This window comes from Mustela putorius, unplaced genomic scaffold, assembly GCF_011764305.1.
Source record: "Mustela putorius furo isolate JIRA1106 unplaced genomic scaffold, ASM1176430v1.1 tig00003859_pilon_pilon_pilon, whole genome shotgun sequence".
Lineage (NCBI taxonomy): Eukaryota > Metazoa > Chordata > Mammalia > Carnivora > Mustelidae > Mustela > Mustela putorius.
In genome coordinates, this window is record NW_025422011.1 from 21248171 (window position 1) to 21267389 (window position 19219).

Below are 19219 nucleotides of genomic sequence, written 5' to 3' on the forward strand. Positions count from 1 at the left end.
CTTGGGTCTGTGGTACTAGGTACTATGCCAGCCAACCCTGCCATGTCCTCTCTGATCTATGGCTGAGGCCCCGGGCAGGGGAGCAGAGGCGTGGGCCCATGGGGGTGGGGGGTTGTGAGGGTGGCACTGGGGGGGCAGGAGTGGGCGTGGAGCTGATGACTCTCTGAGTCTCCCCTGATGGGACTGCTTTTTGCTCAGGATCATGGATCATACCCTAAGAGTCTGGGCCTAATCGTCTCCTCACAGTGCACACATTGGCATCTGAGGGTAGAATTTGAAACCTCCAAATGGAAATAGATCTTCTTCTAGAGGACCTGAGGGTTATTGCAATGTAGCTTAAAGGAGCCCGGACTGATATTAGTTTTAAAACGACCACCCCTGGAAAGATCCTGGTGTGGGCCTTCAGCCCATTGATAAAAATTACAAGACATAAAAATCATTTGATTGCCACATATGTCTCTAGATAGTGTTTAACTAACTCATAGTGTTTCTAACTCATCTTAGAAATAGATGAGAAAATTAAATGACATTACCAGCCAATTACCTTACTGATATTTAAAGAATACCCCAACATAAACAGAACACATATACTTTTAAAGTACACCATGAGACAATAAAATAGACCACCTACTGGGCCATAAAGTAACTCCAGGTGGATTTCATAGGATTGAAGTGATAATATGTACTTTGGTCACAGACACACACACACACACAATCAAAAAAAGGTTTTAGAACTAATTATAGAATATAAACTTTCCATAAAGTAAACAAAAGATATTAACTATTTCTAAAAAGATATTCAAATAGCCAAGATGTACATGAAAATGTGGTAAATTCAAATTAATACCACTCTACACCCATTTGAATTAGTGAAACTTAAAAAGCTGATGGTACCAAAAAAAAAAAAAAAAAAAAAAAAGCTGCCAGTACCAACTTTGGCTAGAATAAGAAGCAATTGGTACTTTCTTACTTACATCATTGCTATAGAAATGGCAAAAGCACCATAACTTACAAAAAAAAAAATTCCTAACAGTTTTCCATACATGTGAAATATGACCCAGTTATTCCACTCAGTTGTTCATTGAAGCGAAATAAACATGTTCAAAGAATTGTACATAACCATATAGAGCTTTGTTCATAACAGCCTGAAAGTGCAAACAGCCCATTAAGTCCACAGATAGAAAAACTGATTTTTCAAATGTTGTATATCAGCCACCTGGGTGGCTCAGTTGGTTAAGCACTGGCTTTTGATTTAGGCTTAGGTCATGATTTTGGAGTTATGGGATCCAGCCCCGCACTGAGCCCTGTGCTCAGCATGGAGTCTGCTTGGGATTCTCTCTCTTCCTCTCCCTCCCCCTACCTCTCCGCTCCCCCATCTCCCTACCCCCACCTCCCCGCTCCCATTCTCTCTCCCTCAAGTAAATTTAAAAAAAAAATCTTCAAAGAAAACTAAAAATAAAATCTATAGTTACTTATCTGATGAGCATGGAGTATTGTACAGAATTGCCAAATCACTATATTGTACATTATAGAAACCAATACTGTTTGTTAATACGCTGGCTTTAGGAACTTACACACAATTACACAGATGAACTTTAAAAACTTTATTTTAATGGAAAGATAAAGCACATATGATATTCCATTTATCTGGAACTCTAGAAATATAATCAACCTATAGAGATAGAAAGCAATCAATGTTTATGGAAAATGGGAATATATGGGGAAATAATGGGAAATAAATAAATGGGAAAATATCCCATGTTCAAAGATCAGCATTAATATTGTTAAAATGTCCATACGACCAAAAACAATCTACAGATACAATGCAATCCCTATCAAAATTTCAATGTCATTTTTCACAGAAATAGAAAAACATCCTAAAATTTGTATAGAACCACGAAGAATATGAATTGCCAATGCAATCTTAAGAACAAGGCTAGAATCATCACATTTTCTAATTTCAAACTATATTACCAAGCGTTTAGAATCAAAGCAGTTCCGTTTGGCATAAAAAACAGACATAAACATCAATGGAGCAGAATAGAAAGCCAGAGAGATAAATCCACATACATATGTCCAGTTAATTTTTGACAAAGGATCCTAGAAGACACAATGGGAAAAGAGTAGCCTCTTCAAGAAATGGTGTTGGAAAAACTTCACAGCCACATGCAAAAGAACAAAAATGGACTTCTTAACACCATACACAAAAATCAAGTCAAATGGATTGAAAACTTGAACATAAGTCCTGAAACCATAAAACTAGAAGAAAGCATAAGCAGTAAGCTCCTTGACATTGGTCTTAGTGATATTTTGGATTTGACAACAAGAGCAAAAATAAACAAGTGGGGCTATATCAAACTCAAAAACCTTCTGCACAGCAAAGGAAACTACAAACAAAATGAAAAGGCTACCGATGGAATGGGAGAAAATATTTGTAAATTACGTATCCAATAATGGGTTAATATCTAAAATATACAAGTAAATCCTACAACTCAAGAGTAAAAAAACAAATGACCAATTTTTAAAAATGGGCAAAGAACCTAAATAGACATTTTTCCAACAACATGTGAACGGCCAACAGGTCCATGAAATGGTGCTCAACATCAATTATCAGGGAAATGCAAATCAAAACCACAATGAGGTATCAGGTCACACCTGTTATGATGTCTATTTCCAAAAAGACGAGATAATTGCTGGCAAGGATGTGGAGAAAAGGGAACCCTATGCGCTCTTGCTGGAACTGTCAACTGGTAAAGCCACCATGGAAAATATGGGGAATCCTTAGAAACTAACATTAAATCTACCATATATATGATTCAGGAATTCCATTTTGGGGTATAAGGTCAAAAGGAAGAGATCATTATCATAATAAGATGTCTGTAACCCCATGTTCATTGCAGTTATTACAATAGCAACGTAGGAAAACAACTTAATGTGTCCACTGACAAATGAATAAATACAATACGGTATATCGATTTCTCTCTCCCCATCTCTCTCTCTGCCCCAAAGCAGCAGGCTTTTCCTCACAGGGAGGACTTTGCCTGCCTGGGACCGGCTAGGCCCTGTAGGGCTGGGCTGGGCAGGGCTGGATGTCCTGGGAAGTCTCCTCTTGAGGGAGGTGGTGCGAGGCAGGGGCGGGGCGAAGAGACGAAGGGGGCGGAGCCTCGGAAGGGGGTGGAGCGGGGAGGAGCCGGGGGCGGGGCGGGGCGTTGCCGCAGAGGGGCGGGGCGGAGCGGAGCCGACGCGCAGGTCCCGGGTGGGGGCGGGACAAGCGCTGCGAACCTGGGAAGCCTGTCTGACCGCGCAGTTGGCACTGCCGGGTCTGGGGCGGGCCCAGAAGAGGACCCCCAGCCGTGCTCCCGATGGGGCTGTGCTTTCCCTGTCCGGGGGAGACCGCGCCTCCCTCGCCGGACCTGGTGAGTAAGGCCGCGTCCCCATGTCCCCCGGTTCCCGCGGGGCCGACCCGCGCCGCGCGCACCTGTTCTCCCGAGAGGCGCGCCAGGAGGCCCCGAGCTGTGGGCACCGGGGCCGTTGGAAGCGGGGGCGCGGGCTGGAGAGCTGGCCGCGGGTGGGTGTCTGGTGGCGAAGACGTGTGTGGGGACGCGCTCCCAGGGACTTCGGGTCAGGCGGCGGGACCTGAGCCGCCGCCGCCGCCGCCTCCGAGCCGCTCTCTCCACTTCCGTTACAAAAAATTGCCCGCAGGCGGCACCGCGGTGTTTACGGTTCGCAGACTTGGGCGAAATCGGGAGCTCGTAAGACGCAGGCGTGCGCGGACCGTGCGGTGCTGGGGTCGGGGTGCGGAAAGAGCTCCTCTCCTCGACTCCCGGCGTGCTTGATCTTCTAGGAGATGTGCGTTTTCCTCTGTCTGTACCAACTGTTCAAAGAAGGTGCTCAATAAAGGCTCTTACGCTCCTCCTGTGCTTCATTGGATATCGTAGTAATCGATGACTTCGTGTTACTATTTCTCTCTCTCTTTCAAGTTCTTCCTTTTAAAAGAATACGGATGTTACATGGTAAAGGGGGTACAATTTGTAATCCATGTTTGGCCAATAAAAGGGCCGGGTGCCCACTGTTTTTAAGTTACTTAAATTAGAATTTTTAGATAAATTTTAGATTAAAAAATACATTTTTAAAAAATAGATGTGCCTCATGTAATATTTGGGACACACTTACACTAGAAATTAGTCATTGTCTAGATGAAATTCCTACTTAAGTAGGTGGTGGGTGGTACAATCCATATATACTTTTTGTAGCTTTCTATTTACAACAGTGTCTTTACATTAATAGTCCTTACAGGTTGTTGATAACAGAAAAGCTAAATTCCTCTGTTCTCTTATCTGAAAATTCGCTGAAGGAACTGAGTTGTTTAGGGAAGTATATGAACTCTTCAACCATTTGATTATGGGTACTGAAAATGACCTGGAAGTCGATGTGGGAAAATTTACCTGGTCGTTCTTGTATGGTTATTTTTAAATGTTATTAACTTTGTTTATATGGCTGTTAGTAAAATACCAATATACTAGCATTTGTTAAGCCCTGCCCCTCGTCGCCACAGATAAACACATGGCTCACTACTTGAATGTCACTTTATCTTTGGAGCTTATTGGGGACCACCCTAACTAAAATAGATCCCCTACTACACCACCCACTCATCCTTCCATTTCTTAACCACCGTACTCATCTTTATATTTTCTGGAAGCACTTACTACTCTTTAACAGACATGTATTTACTTGATTATATTTACCTGAGTCCCCCTCATAGGAATGTAAGTTCCATGCGTATGGAAATGTTTGTCTGTGTTTTTTTCATTGCTGCAACCTCAGCACCTAAGAAAAGTTCCTGAGGCATGATAACTGCTCAGTAACTATTTGTCCAGTGGATGAATGAATGTATGTATTGTGGTATGAAAAACAAAGGAGCTATTAACACAGCTGCCAAGAGAATTGTTTACTGTCTTATGTATTTAAAGAATTTATAACTTATAATTGTTAATAGTAGCAATACGTGGTATAAAAGTAGTATCCACTGTTTCCCAACATGGAGCAGTACCTCTTACAAATTCCCTTCGGGGCTTCATGTCCTACACAATGAGATTAGCCCATTTCATTCATGAACATTTCCTGAAAATACCAGCCTACTTCAAACCACTTATTTCCTTCCTTCGCCTTATTAAATGTCATTTGTTGTATTATTGCCCTGACTAGCTTGTAAGACCTTTAAAAAAAAAAAAAAAAGCAAATGAATTATTTTATAGGCTAACCTGAATATATATATATATATGCATATGTAATATATATTATGTATATGTCTTATCTTGTGCTTATTTGAAGACCTATCGATTAGAAGAATGAAATTCAGGAAGTTAAGTATTTCACAAACATTGTAAATAGTGGCAGTCTTAGTGGGACATTTTGAACAAGTACTAAATATTTTTGTAAATCAGTTATATTATCTTTAAGATATAAATTATCCATGATAATGTTTCATTTTATTTTAAAACATTTTTTTGACATGTTTTCTTTAGGAAGAGAAAAGAGCAAAGCTCGCAGAGGCTGCAGAGAGAAGACAGAAAGAGGTAAGAGTAGAAATAAAATTCTGCTCATGTAGATAATTGGGTACTTCATTCTATTTATTACTAGCATTGCTAAAGAAAATGGTGTCTGATAACCTGTAAATTTACATGTAATCATTTTTCAAAATGATCTCTATATTTCTATAGGTCATGTTAATGCATTTATATCATTTAATGCATGAAAATTATAGATGTCTTCTGTAATGTGAGATGCCCCTTTAATAACTTTCTTCCTTGGGATTATATGATGATGCCTTATAAAACACTGACACATGAGAAATTTAGGGAAAAAATACCCAATGAAGAAATGATAATATGTTTTATATAAAGCTGTTATAGAAATAGTCTTCTTCTTTATAACCAAAGATAAAACCCGTCACCTCCAAAGAAAAACCAAAAAAGCAACAAACACCTTTTGGATACTGAATACTGATTTTTGTTGTTTTTCTGTACCACTTAATACATTTTCTAAAGGCTGCATCTCGGGGCATTCTGGATGTTCGGTCTGTGGAAGAAAAGAGAAAGAAAAAGGAAAAACTAGAAAAACAAATGGCTGAATCCAGGCCCCCACCAGAAGGTGGACTTAGGGTAAGTATTAAAATTTACTAAAGGTTTAATTTACCTGGAGTTTTTAAAACCTTCAGTAATAGTCTATTGAGTAATTCCCTCTTGCAATAGATTATCAGGAAGTTTTGAATAAATTTAAAAGCATGAAAAGTAGAGATTGGGAGAAGTGCCAATTTATTTGGACATTCCAACATTTATTGTAATAGATTTGCCTTCTTTTTCCCAAAAGGAAAATAGATTGTTTTTCCAGATTATCTTGACACTACATCTTAGTACTTTATATTGATATAATTAATGCTAATATATCAGAAACTTAATATGAAGAGTATAACGAAGAACATAAAATCACCTCAATTCTGTGTCATTTTGACAGACATCATTTCTAATATCCATTTATTCATTAATCTTATTAAATTGGATTACACTATGGATTCTCTTTTTTATATATAACCTATATTTTTTTACTCAGTGATTTGAGGTTTTTGAGTTTTCTATTATCAGTCATTATCATGGTTAAGTAAATTGGACAGTAGGGTGTACGGGAGGGTGGGGCATGTAATACATGTACCTCGTGCCTCCCAATGTAGCAATTGCAGTTCTTGACACTGGAAATATAATGATGGACAAGTTAAACAGGTCCCAGAACTTGGGGATCTTTATTGTCTGCCAAACTATTAAGTTTTATTTTACACACTAAAGTTCAAGAAAATATTTGTTCAGATATTAAGATTTTATTCCTTGATCCATTTTTAAAGAAAATAAATTTCTAAAGTATACTTGTGAAAATCAATATCCTGAATTTTAGTTGTTTATATTTAACTTGTCAATGATTTATTAGCACTTACTTTGCTGATTTACTGTCTTCTCAATGGTTTGCTTTTTTTTAAATTTTATTTTATTTTTTTAAATCTAGTTAATATACAATGTTGCCTCAGTTTCAGGTGTACCGCATAGTGATGCAACTTCTCAATGCATTTTGCTATGCTCACTTCAAATGTAGCTACCCTATCACCATACAACCCTATGACAATACTACTGACTTTATTTTTTCTCCTAAAACTATATCTGTAAATACATACATGTATATATCCTCCTAACCTGTGGAGCAGGCCACTTAGGAGCCTCTTGATCAGAGGTGATTCTGGCTCAGTGCTATAACACAGAAATAAGATTTATCTGTGTGTGTTTCATCATTGTATATTCATCTAATTTTTTTAATAAGTTAAATTACTAGAAAACAAATTCTTTATCATTAACTTTTAACAATGTATAGATTAATTGGTTTCAGTGGTAAGGTAAATAACTGTGACCATTGTGCTTATATTTTTTAATATACTTCTACAATAGAGTAGAATAAATCCACCATAAAGTGAAATAGTTGGTTGATACAAAGTCAAATATTTATCAGAAGTATAGAAGTTTAATTATTCTACTGAGATATAGGTCTCTGCTACTAGGTTTACTTTATGGAAGTTTCTCAAAAGCAAAAAAATTATGAAAAATTGTAGGACTGGAAATGATGCTGAGGTACTGAGCAGCAATTAAAATCACATACAGGGTTATAAGAAAACGATACTTACCTATAGCCAGAGTTAAGAAGGTACTTATTTGACATATTCTAACCTAACCAGTTTCACATCAGCTTTTAAACTCTGGGAAAGAAAGAACCTTTCTGAATTAAACTTGAAGCATAGCCTGAAACCTATACGTTAAAAATAAATTGGGCCATGTACTGCTTCTGGTCCCTTCAGAAGTGCTCAGAATTAGAATCATCCCAATTTTAAATTAAGTACCTGTTTTTCTTTGTGTACTGTTCTTACAAGAGAGCGCTTTGGTTCTGTTAATAAAAATCACCCTCAAGGCCATCAAAGTTGGACAGTCACTCATTCAGATAAACCACAACTGTTGCATACTGTGTCATTTTCCTTTAGAATATTCCTAAGCACTTCTACCATAAATACATTAGCTTTAAGGGACATACTCCTTTCTCCTTGACCATCTATGTAGATCATCAAAAGCATACAGTGAAGTTCAAAATCAATTTTTAGAGGCTCAGAACTAACAGAAGGGGGGACATAAGGCAGAGTATGACTTTAATTTTCAACCCTTCTTAGCCTAGTGTCCTGTAAAGACTGCTGCCAGGCCTGTTCTACGACTGGCCTGGAGTGTCGTATTATGTAGCTAGATTCTTCCTAACCAGACTCCATAGTATGAAGAAAACACTACATCTTCATCTCCTGACTAGCTCTGCCTAGGATAATTGGCATTGGCAATGCTCACTATCTTCTGGAAAGGCAGCTTTTTTTTTTACCTTTTTAATTTCTTTGTATTGATATACAGTACATTAGTTTCAGGTATACAACATAGTGATCAACAAATCCATACATTATGCTATACTCATAAGTGTAGCTCCATGTTTCATAACCCTGTTACAGTACCATTGACTGTATTCTCCAAGCTATATCCTCTTTCCTCATGACTTATTCATTCCATAAGTGGAAATCTGTATCTCCCACTACCCTTCACCCATTTTGCCCATCCTCCCACGAGCAACCATCAGTTTGTTCTCTGTATTTATGACTCTGCTTCTGCTTTTTAAAATTTTTTTTGTTTTTTAGATTCCACATGTAAGTGAGATCATATGGTATTTTTATTTTTCTGACTTATTTCACTTAGCTTAATACCCTTTCATTCCAGCCATGTTGTTGCAAATGGCAAGACCTCATCCTTTTTTTAATGGCTGAGTAATACTCCCTATTGTGTGTGTGTGTGGGGGGCACACACAGCACACCTTCTTTATCCATTCATCTATTGATGGCCACTTAGATTACTTCCATATCTTGGTTATTGTAAAGAATGTTGTGATAAACATATAGGTACATAGGTCTCTTCAGATTAGTGTTTTCATTTTCTTTGGGTAAATAGCCAGTAGTGGAAATACCAGATCAAACAATATTTCTATTTTTAATTTTTGAGGATTGTGCCCCCATACTGTCTTCCATAGTGGCAACGCAGCCTTATTTTAAGAAGTGAGTGTGGTGCTGACATCCGGGTGCACACTAATCTCAGTACAGGATATAACAGAACAGGAGTAGTGCATGTTCTTTCATGCAGTGGCTTTCAACCCTAGCCGTGTGGTGGGAACTAAGGAGGAACTTTCTAAAAAGATTGACCCTTGGGTCCCACCTCATACCAATCAGAATCTCGGAAAGTGCGAGAGTAGAATTTAGTCATCAAGACGTTCTTAAGCTCCTCAACCTAATGCCAACTCTAGTGTTTTTAACACTAGTCTTCAGAGATACATTGTGGGAAATAAAGTCCCAGGCTAAAAATGAAACAAAAAAATTTAAATCCTGGATCCTATATTGTACACTGAATCCTTTTTTTAGAAATTAAAAAAAAAAGGCACAGTGTTCAAGTCTCTAAGAAGTCCTAAAATAAACAAAAGCATCTTTACTTGGATTAACCCTGAACTTTCAAAACTGAAATACAGATATTTAAAAGAATATGTAACACCCAGTAAAATTCCTTGGATGTACATGAAAACCACTCCTCAAGAGACTGGTAAATACCTGGTACCATCCCAGTAGCTTTTTCCAGAATTTACTACTGCAGATTTTATAGAGTTGCTTGAACAGAACAACAAAGTTTCTCAAGTCAAGCAAGGAAAGAACTTGGACAAACCATTACTTAATTTCTGCAAGTTCTTAGTTCCCCGCCTCAAACAGGAATTCCTCTGTTTTTATTGTATTGATTTCATTGTTTTTATTTTGTGATGTTTTATTTTTTTCCTGAACTAATTATTAGATATTTGGGATTTAACTACCCATTAATCTGCCCAGATATTTTGTTTCACTTCTTCGTGTTTTTAAACAATTATGTATCTTATTTTAGATGTTTGACCATAATGGAAAATTATACTTATCACTACTATGCACAGAAATCATTTTGCATTTGTATAGCCCACATTCCTATTTTTGTTCACAAGGATATTTTAACATAACTTTAAATAAAATTTACTTTTCTCCATATATTTTTCTTTTCTAGTGGACAGTTTCATAAGCATAACATGGGTGGAAAAGTCTATTGCCAATAACGAATATCTGCAATCAAGTGGACGTCCTCAGCTTACTTTCTTCTCTTTGAATAAATCAAGATTCAGACTTTGCAATTTTAGTGCCATTAAATGCAGTCAGTACTTTTCAATATTGATATACTGAAAATGCTTTTGATGTTCAAATTTAGAAAATGCCAGACCTTTCATTAAATACTTATTTTCTTATAATTGCTCTTCTGCAGACAGTAGGCGATTTGCCCTTATTTAGTAGTTAAAACAGGGACCTAAATAGTGAATAAATATATATCGCATGTAAAAAGTCTGCCTACACCTCAGACATTAAAGTTTGCTATTGTATTTTCTCTCCTTTATAAAATGACCTTGCAATCTATAGTTTTCTGCTTAATCTTGTATCTCTTTTTATTTCATTATTTATGAAGGCTTTTGCTTAAACATATGGACTTCGTGCCTTTAAACAGTTCATCAGGGAAAATTTTGAAAAATCATTTGAAGGGCTTATGTGAAGGAACACTATAAATTTTTATAACTTACTAAGTAATATTTGTAGAAAATTATGAATTTCTCCTAATTTATTTTCTATTTCTGTGGCTTATAAAATTAATATATGGTGTTTTACATTGCAATAAAGTGTTTTTTTGCTTGCTGAATTTAAAATTATATATTAGTAGTGCCATCAGAGGGCAGTGATGGACTATTCTGCAATATCATATTCAGCTCTAAAGATCTTTGTGGTAACTGAGTGAGTTAAACTAAGAATCTGGATGGGCTATACTGAGTAGCAATATATTTTTCCAAATTTCACAGGTGTTTTTATTCTTTAGTATTTATTAAAGAATGATCGTAAGATTTGTACAGATGTGAAATTGCCAATACAAACATGAATGTATGAAATAGAAACATGTCAGTACTGTATTTTAAAAGGTCTACTTTAAGCATAAAATACTATGAGGTTAATTCTGTGGGATTCAGAGTCATAAAATTTTCACGTTTGTGTTTATTAGAAACATGAGTTTATAGTATTTCTGTTTTTTGAGTTTTCCTTCCTTGTGTATAATAAGCTAAAATACAAGAATTTCTCTATCTTTTAATTTGTTTGCTCTTTTGGATGACAGGGCCACAATCCGAGCCCTAAATTAAAATTCATATATAGTAAGTACCAATAGGGATTATAAATTAAATAGACCAGCTCATTGATCTACAGAAAGAATCTGAGCCGTTATTGTGCTCATCCCTCCCACAAGGCTCACATTATATAGCAGTATATTGTATATGTTAATTTTAAAGAGATCGAACTATGGTGTAAGTCTCTTGACTCTTGTTTGGAAAAATTACTTTTTCTATTATGTATAGAATAGTTTGTGAATATCCAGTCAAGACATATATTTAAACAGGCTCAATTTTCTTCATCCTTTAGAATATTAGTGGTACTTTTGTTCACAAAGGATAGTGAAATCATTAAACTTTATTTTAGAAATAAAATTCTTGACTTTATGAACATGATTGATTTTTCCAAGGCAGAAAGGAAGAAATATCCTCAATAACTGAATATAGAACCAAATCATATTATCCTTGAACTGTGCAAATCCTTCCTTCTGCTTTAATATATAAAGAACAATTTTATCTGTACTACCTTAAGAATTACAATTTGGGTTGGTGTAAACAAAGGTTTATATCCAGGGGATAATGCCCTATTTCTAATAGAGTTTATATCCAAATAGCATGTTTATTTACTTTTGAACCATGAATGTATGTTGGTGTTTTGCCTTCTGGGAACAATGGGATATGCTGCTCTAGCCAGTCATGCATGGCTTGCTTCCGTGGGTTTAATCTGCGTTCCCCAAAACCATAAGGGAAGCATCGGCTAAGGCGTGATACTAAAATGCTAAGAATAGTTTTAGGAAGGGGAAGGGAAAAGAGGAGATGAGATGCTTGATAGAAAACCAGTAAGTGACTACTAAAAAAAAAAAAAAAATTGTACCTATACATCCAAGCATCTCCCTCATCAAGTTATGAATCAGTTCCTGATGGGAATCTTAACTTGGAGCCAATTTCCCATAAATCATCATTTAAATAGGAAAATATAGTAAAATGCTTAGTATGTGACCCAAACCCTCCAAAAAATTACTAAAATATAACTGAAACAGTAAAATGCATATATATTAACTATCATGTTCAGATGTAAAAAAGCTAAAACTATGGCTTCTTAATTCTGATCATCAAGCTAACAAGAGTGGTAACAAAAAGCTGTATATCATCACACAGCCCCTTTGTTGACATGCTGCATGTTGTTTTAAAACATCTATACGTGCTACTATAGTTCCACCGATTGTATTTGGGATGTAATTAATAGTTTTCACACACATGGTTTGTTATAAATTCTGTATTGCCTTATGCGGACACAAATATACATTTTTCCTATATAAAAATTGACTTTGGCTGTCCTTTAACAAGTTTTTTTTTTTTTAAGATTTTATTTATTAATTTGACAGAGATCACAAGCTGGCAGAGAGGCAGGCAGAGAGAGGGGGAAGCAGGCTCCCCGCTGAGCAGAGATCCCAATGCAGGGCTCCATCCCAGGACCCTGGGATCATGACCTGAGCCAAAGGGAGAGGTTCTAACCCACTGACCCACCCGGGTTCCCTCTTTAACAAGTTTCATCTTCACTACGTATTAAATAATTAGAAGTTAGGTGAATGGTTAGGGAAACCATGACACTTTCATCTCTTTGGGATGAACGAGAACAACAGAGCTAATGGCTTTTTGGTATGTTCATAAAATCTCTGAATTTATAGCTAGGCATGGTTCTTTTTCTATACTCCAAAGGAGAGATGATATTGTTAGTTTCCTGTTTTCATAGAGAAATAGCAAAATAATACAAAGTGTCTAGCTTTCCTCCTTGGTACCCCAGGAGAATTGACATCAGCTTTGAATTTTCCTTTTCTCCTCCAACAGTTCAATGTGTTTATCTTTGCTAAGAATTATTCTACGCCCTTAGAAGAAAAAGTAACTTGTCAGTTTTTGTTTCAAGTAATATCTGAGTAAATAGGTCAGTAAGCCAAGAGGTAGGTAGCTAGGCATCTCTCTCTGTGTTGACATTTAAGGTGTGCAGTGTTTTTTTTTTTTAACATTTTCAAACAAGCATCTCAAATCCCCATGACTATCGCATGTGCTTTAAGTTGATGCAAATGTGGCTCCATAGCCATTTTCTTTGATTTTCTCAAAAGCCACTTAGAAGGCATTTGTATATTTCACAAATTTTGAACAAGTTTTGGGTTGATTCAGAGAAGTTTGTTCCAACAACTCAAACAGTTTAAATTTCTCATATGACATAACCTTTTTATTATCCTGTTCTCCTTGTTCTAGATATGTCTCATTTTGCAAATATTGCCTCTAAATAGGATTATTATGGCCTGAGAACTGAAAATTCATAAATTACTTGACCTGGATATTATACTTTATTATATCTTTGATCACACTGCCTATTCTTATAGCACCATACTTAAGTTTCAAATTAATCCATTCTAGTTACATTTTTGCAAGTACTTCGAATATAATCTCAAATGGACCTAATTAGTTTTGCACACAGATTGACCCTTTCTAAGCTATTTTTCTGAAATCGGTTTTGTCACAGAAGTCAGAAGTCACGTTATCCTAACTCCTTACTCTATACCTACTTCCTAAGATGTATTTTCTCATTCTACATTTCTCAGATAGCTAGGGTATAAATAACAGACATACTTAAAATAGGTTAAATAGGTTAAAAAATACCAAGCATCTCATGCAGACAATCCTTAAATAGCTACACACAAATTTGTAGAACTAAGGAGTTAAGAAAGGTTCCAGAATACTAAACCAATATATGAAAATGTCATTGCTATTTCTATGTGCAAATAATAAATAATCTGAAAATTAAGAAATAATTTCAATGATAGTATCATCACATAGAAGAAAATACTTGGGAAAAAGAAGTAAAAGATTTGAACTAAAACCTATAAAACACAGTTGAGAAGTTAGAAAAAAAATCTAAATGGTTGACACCATTGCATATTTATGGCAAAAGGTATTTTGCAAATGTAATTCAGTTAATGCCCTTAAAATGGGAGATTATATTGTATTATCTGGATGGATTAAATCTAATCACGTGGATCCTTAAAAGCAGAAAATCTTTCCAACCTGTGGTTCCAAAGAGATGTGAATAAAGTAGTATCGTTGAGATACTATATTGCTGGCTTTGAAGACAGAGGAAAGACATGAGCCAAGGAAATCAGGCAGCCTCTGTAAAGCGGAAAAAGCAAAGGGATTCTCTCCTAGGCCCCTGCTGACACCTTGATTTTAGGCCAGCCACACCATCTCAAAATTTCTGACCTATGAAACTATAACAATAAATTTGTGTTGTTTAAGCTACTAAGTTTCTGGTAATTTGGCACATTAGCATAGAAAACAAAATAAATGATTTTTTTTTAACCTATACATTTTTAAACTAAATTAATGAAATTAATTTTAATTCTTAAAGATATAGATATAGGGGTGCCTGGGTGGCTCAGTGAATTAAAGCTTCTGCCTTCGGATCAGGTCATGATCCCAGGATCCTGGAATTGAGCCCTGCATCAGGCTCTCTGCTCAGAAGGGAGCTTGCTTTCCCCACCCCACACCCCACCCCTGCCTGCCTCTCTGCCTACTTGATCTCTGTCAAATAAATAAATAAAATCTAAACAAACAAACAAAAAAAGACATAGGTTTATTTATGGAAAAAGGTAAGCACTGGAGAAAGTTTTGTTGAAAACATTATTGTAGATACAGAGAAATTCAATGCTCATATTAGTTTAGGAACATAAAAATCAAATCAATGTATTTTAAAATATACTACAATTATTACTGTTCCAAGGGGATTTTATTTCTGACAAAACTTTAATTTTTTTTTCCCCCAGAACAATTACCACCATTTCCAGTACCACCAAATTATACAATGCCTGTTGTTTAAAAACTTCACAAATAACAGGTTGTATACACTTTAACTAAATCAGTCATGTGACAAACGCTTCCTCCCTGACTTACTGGAGCAAGAAAGGTGGATTTTTTGTTGTTGTTGAAAAATGAGGGAATGACAAATTAATTCTGCCTATACTTAAGATACTCAAGATAGCACTTAAGGGATTACCTATGATAATATCTAGGTTATCTGCCCAGGGGAACAAACAATGCCATCACCCAGCTGCCCAAAGTGAAGAAGCACTAGCTAGCCCTAATTTGACCCTTCCTAGAACTCTCCGGGAAAGTCGCCACTTGATAATCTTTATTTCGGAATGAAGCATCGATATAGAGACAGGTAATTTTTTTTAAATTTATCTTTTTAATTTTTGAATCAGTGAGGACAATAGTTTGCTGCTTATGGGTATGAAACAGCCCTGTCCTAGGTATACAAGGGTATACATGAGTCTGTAACAACATAAGCTACAGTGTACTTACTTTACTAGACAGCATAGCAAAGTAGGATTAACTAAAGATATATTTTCATAAGAAAATGCTTTAAAATAACATGAAGTCAATGAACACTTGACTGTACAATTTACTGTCAAAATATAAACGTATGTCAGCTTATGTGTGTGAATTACACTAAGTCAGTCTCAACACCGCCATGTGCTTAGGAATGTATGAAATACTTCATAAGCGATCTTCTAAAGGGTGTACTGAAAACTTCCAAAAGTACCCCAGATATTTGGTCATAGATAAGGAATAAACTTTAAGGCATCTTCCAAGCGAATGTAAACTTTTCTAAAGTGGCCTTTCCAGTAAAGTATTACTGTTGTGAACGCTCTGCACTTATTCATGGTGTGATTGAAGATTTTTTAGTACATATTATCACACTAATTGTCACCTTTTGAAAATTTGGCTTAAAAAGCCTGCAATTATAAAAGTGTCTGGGGTGCTTTTTGTAGACATAAGGCAGGCACTTCCTGTTGACTGATCTAGAAATCCTAAATATTTTCTTCTAAGAGCAGTTTTTATCTCTAGCTAGGATTGTATTTCTAACATGTACTAAATACTGTGTTCACATACTGAAAAATAATAATTTGCCTACAATTTTTCTAATTTAAATCTGAGTTTAGAATTTAATTGGTCATTTTCTACAGAAGCAACAAAATAAATAGTGCTACTCTCTGAACATTTTTCAATAATAATGACATTTTTCTGTCTGTTACTCCTTTTTTCAAAGTAATTTTCAGAGCGTGTGGACTAAACTGACTACACTGGAGAAGTGGGTACAGGCCATTATGAGAGTCCCCTTATAGCGACCAACTAGTTTCATTTAATCTCCTTCTTAGCCTTATAATTGGCAGAGACCACCAGGTAATTATCTGGATTCATGTCCTTAAGGGTTGGAGATTTGCTCTGGATGGGGGATGTTTTGCCATCGACACGGGAGATCTGCAGCATCCGGCAGGGGTCATGTTTCAACAAATACCCTGCAAAAGTTTCCCATCCTCCTCCCACACGGACCATGACATGTTTGTTGTGCAGCATCTGAAATGAAAGAAGAGCAAAAGGATTATGTTCTGAGAATTCTTACAGTATCTCAAATCCACCTTCATTTCTACCCCTGTTACTGTTTTTTGTCTGTCTTGTTTTTCATGCCCCATTGTTTTCCTACTTGGTGCCCAGCCTCTGAGTTTACATAGTTTGTGAAAGAGGCTTTCTCTTTCCCATATATGTGGATCACGGGCACACATGCCCAGGATCCAGCATCACCCTGCTATGGGAATCTAAGAGATCTATGTATAACCCCTTGTTTATTTGAATGTGTCTGGAAAGTTCTCTCTGATGTTCCATTATAGACTCATCACTGCCCCCATTTTCTGCCCATTGCCTCAGTTAAGTGCTACATTCTTCTCACCATGTTATTCCCCTCTGAACCAGGACCCAAAAGACCATGGAAATGTCTGCCATTGACTATCATGTGAATAGTCGCACAAATACGAAATAGAATGGAATAGAATGGAAAAGTACCCCCCAAACTGAAGTCTTCTCCAGGCACTGAGCCCTTCAAGGTCAGATGTTGTTGAATGGCCATTTGTTTCTCTTTACTTTTTTTTTTTGTTTTTTAACCTAATTGCTTAAAAGAATAACTTACCTTCCAGGCCCATGGGCCATCTAGAGTTCCAGATTAACAAGGCTGCCGGTTAAAAAAGTGAAGAATATATGGTTCTTTTGATCTAGCAAAACCATGTCAGAGCTGCAGAGGTTTGGCGTGGAGAGCCAAAGAATTTGATCTTGGCTTCTTTCAAATATCAGAAAATGTAAGGTTAAGGGGAGCTGTTCCTCCATCATCAAAGAACCTGCTGACTCTGTTCCCTGCCCACAAAGCAATATAATCTTGGGAAGGACATATAGTGATGTGTGAGGGAATTTGAGGAATCATTTTCATCACAGAAGCTATCAAATCTACTTGAATTTCTCTTGCTGTGTCAGTTGAAGATCTGGAGTTTGTTTGTTTTTTTTTTTTTTCTCCCATCAAGTGGAAGATGATTTTTGCTTACTGCTTTCATTTACCTGCTGAGCATCTGATGGAAGTGCTGGACTCTTTTTGAATCCTTGTATCCACAAAAATCTGCATGTGTGTTTAGGGGCTTTGCAGACACCCAGAAATCCACCCATGGACTCAAGATAAATCCTGATGCAGGTGGTTGATGTGAAGTTTCAGATGTTGTACAAAGTAACAATGTGCTGGATATCAATAAAAATGGAGACTCGTGAAAAAAGATGAAGTTAAATTTTACTCTACTGGTTATTCTCATTGAGAGAATAACAATTATAATTAGAATAGAATTAGAATAAAGGACCTTCAGAAACATTAGCTAGAAGTTTTTAAACTTATTTTGACATCAGGATCTACTCGTTAAAATCTCAACAGGAAGCCTTGTCATGTCATATGAAGCAGGCAAAAGGAGTCAGGATTTGGCTGTATCTCTTTCGCCTCCCCTGGTCCTGCCAATAATACCATGATCTTGTTTTCCAGATGAAGATCCTGAGGCCCAGATCTTTGGTGTAATTTGCTGAGACTAGCGCCCCGATTTCCTGACTCCAGTCTAATACTTGCCCCACAACTGTTCTTCTTTGTACGGCAGAATCCATCAAGGCTTTTTAAAATTGGACTGACCCATTTTCATTCCCACAAGCTTCTGGTGTGTCTCTACTGCTTGCTTCCAAAACTTGGAGTTACTGGGACAAAAACTGCAAAGGCGGGCATCCAAACAGTATTCTGACCCTTTCTCCCACTATTCTAGAAAACAGCTTTGCCTATTGTTGATGTTCTGGTTCTTCCTAGCCCTGCAAATTACATTTAAGAGCTGTCGTTAAGCTTCCTAGCTATGAATGCCTGGCAGAATGCCCAAATTCGCCTATGAGCAGACTATTTCAACCAGAAGGAACCACCAGTCCGTACAATTTTTAGATAATTAGCTAACTCTGGAAAACAGTGAAAAGAAATGTTTTTCTGCCTGGCATATATAATCATTGAAATACAAACCCTTCTTGCAGATTCTTTAATGAATCCACATGTGCAAAGTGGATCTAACATGAAACTGTTCTGCAGAATGTGAAGAACATAGGAATTAAATTTCTGCCCATCTCATCTTCCATATCCTTTCAACAGTAAAGCAGTAACCTATAATTCTCTAAGAAGGTCAGTGGTCAAACTGAACAACAGTTTCAAGCAGGGGATTAAGATTTCATGGCCATAAGCACTTACACCCTTGATGGCAGAGATTTAAATTCCATGTCTTATCTTAGTATGTGCTAAGTCTCAAGAAAAAAATAATAATAATAACGCCCATCCCAATGTCCACAAACTAAACCCCTACTATTTTAACCTAATAGCAAATTAACCTTCTATAAACCACACTACTCTCAACTCTTCCCTCCCACCCCCCACAGTGCTTACTCTAAAAACCCCAGCCTTGAATTAACTGTATAATCTTCTAAATCACAGTAGAGAAGTTGAACT

The 19219-nt window shown here is 36.6% G+C and overlaps 2 protein-coding genes across 4 annotated transcripts in view; one reads left to right on the forward strand and one right to left on the reverse strand.

Annotated features, from left to right (window-relative positions):
* Positions 1 to 3219: 3219 nt before the first annotated feature.
* On the forward strand, positions 3220 to 12644 carry LOC101679955 (small VCP interacting protein). The gene is made up of 4 exons (XM_004752162.3): positions 3220 to 3416; positions 5526 to 5576; positions 6048 to 6161; positions 10188 to 12644. The coding sequence occupies exons 1-4, from the start codon at positions 3363 to 3365 to the stop codon at positions 10200 to 10202; spliced, it is 234 nt and encodes a 77-aa protein (XP_004752219.1). The 5' UTR covers positions 3220 to 3362; the 3' UTR covers positions 10203 to 12644.
* Positions 12645 to 15548: 2904 nt separating this feature from the next.
* The window catches only part of GAS2 (growth arrest specific 2), a 125607-nt gene continuing 121936 nt past the window's right edge, over positions 15549 to 19219 (reverse strand). For all 3 annotated transcript variants that reach the window (XM_045066122.1, XM_045066121.1, XM_004752159.3), the window contains exon 8: positions 15549 to 16740. In XM_045066122.1, coding sequence (XP_044922057.1) covers positions 16522 to 16740 — 219 coding nt within the window. In that variant the 3' untranslated portion in view covers positions 15549 to 16521. The remainder of the gene's footprint in view (positions 16741 to 19219) is intronic.